This window comes from Spermophilus citellus, assembly GCF_964194105.1.
Source record: "Spermophilus citellus genome assembly, chromosome: 15".
Taxonomy (NCBI): domain Eukaryota; kingdom Metazoa; phylum Chordata; class Mammalia; order Rodentia; family Sciuridae; genus Spermophilus; species Spermophilus citellus.
Window position 1 is genome coordinate 63,793,647 of NC_138195.1, and position 8,019 is coordinate 63,801,665.

An 8,019-nucleotide genomic window follows, 5' to 3' on the forward strand; every position below is an offset into this window, starting at 1 on the left:
TATTAAGTAATATTTCTAATATAAACTATGAATGTACATTCTGATAATACTTTATAACTTTGAGCAGATTTCAATTTTCCCAAATGGTCACACCAATATTTCCCATTAAGCATGCTCTTTTTATGACTTGACACTGATACTTCTCCATAGTAATTTGGCCCTTTGATTCCTGCCCTGAATCTGGCTAGATATGCTAGTGACTATAGTAGAAGTAATGCTAAGAATTCAGAGATAGTTACAAAAGATAGAGCTTCTACCTGGCTCTTTCTGTCTTTCTCCATTCCTAGCTCACATAGAGTGGAACAGAGCTGAGCTGTCTCTACTGAGCCCTATCCAGACTGCAGATTCATAAGGAAATTAAATGTTTTCCAAGCCACTAATTTTGGGGGTGGTTTGTTATATACCAATAGATAACCAGAACCATATTCTATCTCAATCCCAACAACATTTGATAAGACTTCAGCCTTACTGGGCTTGCTTGATTTTTTTTCAATATGACTGCTTCTTCAAATTTACCATTCCCTCAATATGGAAAGTCCTCCCTGTCTGCCAAATCTGTTTTTATCCTGCAAACCTTAGCTTGGGTGAAGGAAAAATCTTTCATGACAAATTCTCGCACAGACTAGGTAGGATTACTATGAGATGCACACCTTACTTTCTGTAACAATGAGCTACATACATACACACTGATAATTTAATCCGTGTCTGTCTGCCTCAAAGATGTAAGCTCCTTGAGGTCGGGAGCATGCCTCTTTTTAAATCCTCAGTGTTCAGCACAGTGCCAGACACAAATGATTGTTCAAAATAGTCACTGAACAAATGAAGTAGGTACTATCATTCCCCATATAGATGAAAAAAACAGATTTAGAAAAATTAACTATTCTAGAGTCATGAGCAAGTAAATGGGAACACAAATATAACTCCCTCTAAAACTCATGCTATTGACTATCATATATATTGCCTTTTAAGGGAGGTGTGGGGTCGGCTGCGGGTAGCGTGTGGCCGGGGTGGGGGTGGGGGGAGGGTCGGGTGGCAAGCTCGGCGTGCGGGTTCCGAGTGGCTGCAGGCGGCCTGCGCTGCCGGGGCCGACGCCTGGGTGGCTGCCGCCGCCGCGCCTGCTGCGAGATGGCGATCCTGGGCGCAGAAGGGTGAGAGCACCCGCCGGTGGAGGAGGCGCTGCTGCCTTGGCCGCCCGGCCAACAGCTTCGCGCCGGGGTTGTCTTCTCACCAGACTATGAGCTCCTTGAAAGAAGGAATCACATTCTTATTCATCTTTGTATCCCCAGTGTCTAGGACAGTTCCTGATACATTATTGAAGCTGAATTTTGGGACATGGCCACTGCTTCACCAAGGTCTGATACTAGTAATAACCATAGTGGAAGATTACAGTTACAGGTAACTGTTTCTAGTGCCAAACTAAAAAGAAAAAAGAACTGGTTTGGAACAGCAACATATACAGATGTAGTTGTAGATGGAGAAATTAAAAAAACAGCCAAATCCAGTAGTTCTTCTAATCCAAAATGGAATGAACAGCTAACTGTAAATGTGACCCCACAGAGTACTTTGGAATTTCGAGTTTGGAGCCATCACACCTTAAAAGCAGATGCTTTATTAGGAAGAGCAACGATAGATTTGAAACAAGCTCTGTTAAAGCACAATAGAAAATTGGAAAAAGTGAAAGAACAATTAAAACTTTCTTTGGAAAACAAGAATGGCATAGTGCAAACTGGTGAATTGATAGTTGTGCTTGATGGATTGGTGATTGAGCAAGAAAATTTAACAAACTGCAACTCATCTCCAACTATAGAAATACAGCAAAATGGTGATGACTTACATGAAAATGGAGAACCTTCTGCAAGGACAACTACCAGGTTGGCTGTTGAGAGTAGTAATGGAGTAGATAATCACATACCTACCAATACTGTTGTCCAGAACTCATGCTGTTCGTATGTAGTTAATGGAGACAACACACCTTCATCTCCATCTCAGGTTGCTGCCAGACCCAAAAATACACCAGCCCCCAAAGCACTCACATCTGAGCCTACTAATGATACTGTTAATTGAGAATCATCCTCACCTGCACCAACTGATAATGCTTCTGCCATGGGTACTCAATTAGCATCTGAAGAAACCACCTTGACTTCAAATTACACTAGCAGTACCATTGAAGATCCTCCTGATCAAGAGATACAAGAGAGTATGGTTTCCTCAGAACACAGTGAATGTGTTCCTTCTGTCAGTACAGAATTGGGATCTGAAGCTAGGAGCATTTTAGACCCTGACTCCTCTAATTCTGGAAATAGTTCTGCTTTTGACAAATTAAGGCAGCCAGATGGGTGTGTGGAATCTGTACGGCAGCAGTCTGGAAATGCCAACACAGAATCTTTGCCATCAGGGTGGGAACAGAGAAAAGATCCTCATGGTAGAACGTATTATGTGGATCATAACACAAGAACCTGGGAGAGACCACAACCTTTACCTCCAGGTTGGGAAAGAAGAGTTGATGATCGTGGAAGAGTTTATTATGTGGATCATAACACCAGAACAACAACATGGCAGGACCTACCATGGAGTCTGTTCGAAATTTTGAACAGTGGCAATCTCAGCGGAACCAATTGCAGGGAGCTATGCAACAGTTTAATCAACGATACCTCTATTCGGCTTCAATGTTAGCTGCAGAAAATGACCCATATGGACCTTTGCCACCAGGCTGGGAAAAAAGAGTGGATTCAACAGACAGGGTTTATTTTGTGAATCATAATACAAAAACAACCCAATGGGAAGACCCCAGAACTCAAGGCTTACAGAATGAAGAACCTCTGCCAGAAGGCTGGGAAATTAGATATACTAGGGAAGGTGTTAGGTACTTTGTGGATCATAACACAAGAACAACAACATTCAAAGATCCTCGCAATGGGAAATCATCTGTAACAAAAGGTGGTCCACAAATTGCTTATGAGCGCAGCTTTAGGTGGAAACTTGCTCACTTTCGTTATTTGTGCCAGTCTAATGCACTACCCAGTCATGTAAAGATCAATGTGTCCCGGCAGACATTATTTGAAGATTCCTTCCAACAGATTATGGCATTAAAACCCTATGACTTGAGGAGGCGATTATATGTAATATTTAGAGGAGAAGAAGGACTTGATTATGGTGGTTTAGCAAGAGAATGGTTTTTCTTGCTCTCACATGAAGTTTTGAACCCAATGTATTGCTTATTTGAGTATGCAGGCAAAAACAACTATTGTCTACAGATAAATCCAGCATCAACTATTAATCCGGACCATCTTTCATATTTCTGTTTCATCGGTCGCTTTATTGCAATGGCACTATTTCATGGAAAGTTTATCGATACTGGGTTTTCTTTACCATTCTACAAGCATATGCTGAGTAAAAAACTTACTATTAAGGATTTGGAATCTATTGATACTGAATTTTATAACTCCCTTATCTGGATAAGAGACGACAACAACATAGAAGAATGTGGCTTAGAAATGTATTTTTCTGTTGACATGGAAATTTTAGGGAAAGTTACTTCACATGACCTAAAGATGGGAGGTTCCAATATCCTTGTGACCGAGGAGAACAAAGATGAATATATTGGTTTAATGACAGAGTGGCGTTTTTCTCGAGGAGTACAAGAACAAACCAAAGCTTTCCTTGATGGTTTTAATGAAGTTGTTCCCCTTCAGTGGCTACAGTACTTTGATGAAAAAGAATTGGAGGTTATGTTGTGTGGCATGCAGGAGGTTGACTTAGCAGATTGGCAGAGAAATACTGTTTATCGACATTATACACGAAACAGCAAGCAAATAATTTGGTTTTGGCAGTTTGTGAAAGAAACAGACAATGAAGTAAGAATGCGACTATTGCAGTTTGTCACTGGAACCTGCCGCTTACTACTAGGAGGATTTGCTGAGCATGGGAAGTAATGGGCCTCAAAAATTTTGTATTGAAAAAGTTGGAAAAGATACCTGGTTACCAAGAAGCCATACATGTTTTAATCGCTTGGATCTACCACCATATAAGAGTTATGAACAACTAAAGGAAAAACTTCTTTTTGCAATAGAAGAGACAGAGGGCTTTGGACAAGAATGAATGTGGCTTCTTATCTTGGAGGAGCTCTTGCATTTAAATACCCCAGCCAAGAAAAATTGCACAGATATGTATATAAGCTGTTCATTCTTTACAGTGAATTTTCTGAACCTCAAAAGTATAAATGTTTTCCGTTCTTCCACAGAAATATGCAAAAGTTCATCATTTTCTACTTTATTTATTGTTCCCTTGAAATGACTGACCAGGAAAAAGATCATCATTAAATTTTGAAGCAAGCAAGAGACTTTATTAAATATAAGAAGTATATTATCTATATAAGCATATATGATAGTGGCTCTAGTTCTATAGAGCCCCAAGCATATTAAACATGACAGCTGTTCATTCACAAAGGAAAAAAAAAAAAAAAAAAATATATATATATATATATATATATATATATATATATATATATATATTGCCTTTCAATAAGGTCCATGGCAATATTTAATATTTAAAAAAAATTAGAAATCACTTTAATGGAGTAAAGTTACAGATAAGTTGAGACAGGAAGATCAGTAAGAGGTGGGAAAGGCTTTGTGGGGGGAAGTGGGGCTTAAGCTATGATTTAAATGTAGATCTTAAATAAGAGGAGAGGAGATAGTCAAGGCTGTAGGGGCTCAGTAAAATATTAGAGGTAGAAATATCCATGGGTTGTGCAGGGAGATATGAGAGGCCACTTCAGCCAGAGCAGAATTTTTGAAAAGGTGTAATGAAGGAAAGATCATCAAGTGAAGCTGGAGCCAGATTTGGGGTGTTCTTGAATTCTGGGCTATAATTTTTATCTAGAGATAGTGAAAAGTTGTAATGAATAAGGTGATGGTTTGAATGGGAAGAAATTTGGATTCAAATTTATATTAAAATTCTGATTCTGGTATTTACTAACTATGTTCCTATTTACTTAATTCACTTTTTAATCTTCTATAAAGTGAGAATAAGAAACATAATGACTTCATAATATTATTGTGAAAATCAATTTAGATGTTGCATTTGAAGAGCTTAGCCTGGTTCCTGTATGTAGTAAAGCTTAATAAATTTTCACTATTGTTTTAAAGAGGAGATGCTATATGCAGCATTTTAATAACATATTATCCTGTTGAGCATAATGGCATATTGCCTGTAACCCTGCTACTAGGGAGCCTGAGGCAAGAGGATCACAAGTTTGAGGTCAGTTTGAATAACTTATTGAGACCCTGTCTAAAATAGCTAGGAAGAGAGCTGAATGGTCAAGTGCTTACGTAGCATGCACAAGATCCTGGATTCAATCTTCAGTACCATAAAAATGAATTAATAAAATAATAATAATATATTATCCTGCTAATCAAATGCAGGAAGGCAGAAATGGCTGCAGGCAGGAGAGGTAGAAGGGAGGTTTATCAGAACAGATAGCAGTCAGTGCTGGGAATACAAATGAAGAATTTAAGAGTGAGCTGAAGAAATAAATGGTAGAAGTTGTGACTCATTGGGCATGGGGGATGAAGGATACGGAAGTGAAAGATGCTTCCAATGCTGAAGAGACTAAAAGAACATAGGGCCCTAATGAAAATGGAGGAAGTGACTTTGCCTTGGGAAATGGTAAGTTGGCTTTGGATGGAAATGTGAAGCTATAGCAAGACATGCAAACACTAAAATATCTCTTCCATGCAAAATTATGATGTTTGCAAAATTATGATATTAGGAATTCTTCACTGAGTCTTCATTTGCTCATCTTTTTGTGAGTCCCCATCCTCTCTATCCCTCTCTTTTCCAACATAGTGCTTTTGCTCCTCTCCCAATCAAAGCTGTTCTGACTTCAAAGTCAGCCAGATCCATATTGGATTTGGGTTCCTATCACTCACTAGCTAGGAGACCTTGGGCAAGTTATTTAATTCTCTGAGTTTAACTTCCTAATCTACAAAACAGGGTAATAATATAGTCTCTATATCATAAGGACTGATGAAATTTAAAATGAAATGATGTGGATGAGATGATTCCCAGCTCACAGTAAGTATACAACCAATGCTGTTTGAGGAAAGAAGCAGATTACAGCCATTCTTTCAGAAAATAAGTTCAACAGTCTCTCAAATGTGGTCCAGAAACAGATCCATATATACAAAGTCCCATAATTAATGGCATTGAGTTAAGCATAGTTTTTAAAATAAATAGTTCTGGGTTAATTGAATAATAGAGTAAGAAAATTAATCTTGATTTCTACCTCACACCATACATAAAAGTCAATTTCAAAGAAAATGAGAAAATATCTTCATTGATATTTCATGATATCTTTCTTAAAGCCAGAAAGTTTTTTTTTAAAGAGAGAGTGAGAGAGGAGAGAGAGAGAGAGAGAGAGAGAGAGAGAGAGAGAGAGAATTTTTAATATTTATTTTTTAGTTCTCAGCGGACACAACCTCTTTGTTGGTATGTGGTGCTGAGGATCGAACCCGGGCCGCACGCATGCCAGGCGAGCGCGCTACCGCTTGAGCCACACCCCCAGCCCCCAGAAAGTTTTTAATATAAGACATGCAAGGAGCTAACCATAAGAGAAAAATGATTTCTTCATTTGTTATTAATTTAATTAAGAACTTCTGTTTATGTACAATATTTTATTAAGAAAATGAAAAGTTAAGTCACAGAGTGGGAGAAAATGTCTGCAATGTGTATATCCAATAGATTATCAGAATATATAAGAACTTTAAAATCAGACCACTGCCTACCCACCAGAAAAGCTAACTGGAAAAGACAGATCTACTGTTGGCAAAGATGTGGCATGACTTTAACTTTCATGTTGATTGTAGGAATGAGAAGTGTACAACCCCTTTGGAAAATGTGTTTGATAATACCCACTAATGTGGAATGTGTATTCTATGTTCCATATATTCCACTCCTCAGTAGATGTCCAGGAAAGAAGTGTACACAAGTTCACTGAAAGACCTGAACTATAACTATAATAACAACTTTGCTTGTAAGAAAAAAACTGGAATCAACCTGTTTTGATTTAGATATGAGTTATCCCCAAAAGCTCATTGTGGGAGGCAATGCAAGACAGTTTAGAGGTTTCAGAGCCTTCCCCTAATCATTGCACTAATCCACTGACATGGTTTAACTGGGTGGTAACTGTAAGCAGGTAAAGGGTAACTGGAGGAGGTTGGGTCACTAGGGGTGTGCCTTTGAAGTTTATATTTTGTCCTGGTGAGTGGAGCTCTCTCTGCTTCCTGATTGCCATACTTTCATCTGCTTTTCTCCACCATACTCTTCTGCCATGATGTCCTGCTTTACTCTGGCTCAGGGATAGAGAGTCGACTGTCTGTGGAGACCTCTGAAACCATGAGGAAAACTTTTCCTCCTCTAATTGTTCTTGTCAGGTCTTTGGGTCACAGCAACAAAATTTACTAAAACACAACCCAAATGTCCATCAACTTTAGAATAGTTAAGTAATTCGTGGTTTATTTGCACAGTGGAATACTAGACAGCAATAAAGTTAAATTATGTGCAGTGGCATAGCTGACACTATAACACTGAGCAGCACTTCATAACCCAAAGAATACATATATGATGCCACTTATATGAAGGCTAAAACAAGTAAATATGATAACTATGTGAGATAATACATATGTTAATTAGCTAAATTTAGTCATTCCTCACTATATATGTATTCAGAACAATAAATACATAAAATTTTATCTACCAATTAAAAAAACCTAAATAATGTGATTTATCTTGTTCTAAGCCAAGATGGCGGTTTCCCTGGTGGAAGGTAGGGAATGTGACTGGAAGGGGGCACAAGGCAGGAGGCAGGGGCCTCTGAGAAAATGGCAATGTTCTGTGTTTAGTGTTCATTATATGAGTGACTCATTAACACCTGTGATTTGTGCACTTTTGTGTAGGTATGCTGCATTTAATAAAAGGTTCACATTTTGAAAAATTTAGCTGTTCCTAGGAGTTTTGAAA

At 38.4% G+C, this 8,019-nt stretch overlaps 1 protein-coding gene across 1 annotated transcript; it reads left to right on the top strand.

Moving 5' to 3' along the window:
* Positions 1–1,038: 1,038 nt before the first annotated feature.
* Positions 1,039–4,331, top strand: LOC308633893 (NEDD4-like E3 ubiquitin-protein ligase WWP1). Its single transcript, XM_081267178.1, is given in 6 exon segments — positions 1,039–1,261; positions 1,263–1,304; positions 1,396–2,061; positions 2,065–2,557; positions 2,560–3,919; positions 3,921–4,331. Coding segments are annotated over 6 exon segments (2,766 nt in total). The 5' UTR covers positions 1,039–1,234; the 3' UTR covers positions 4,099–4,331.
* The last annotated feature ends 3,688 nt before the right edge of the window (positions 4,332–8,019 follow it).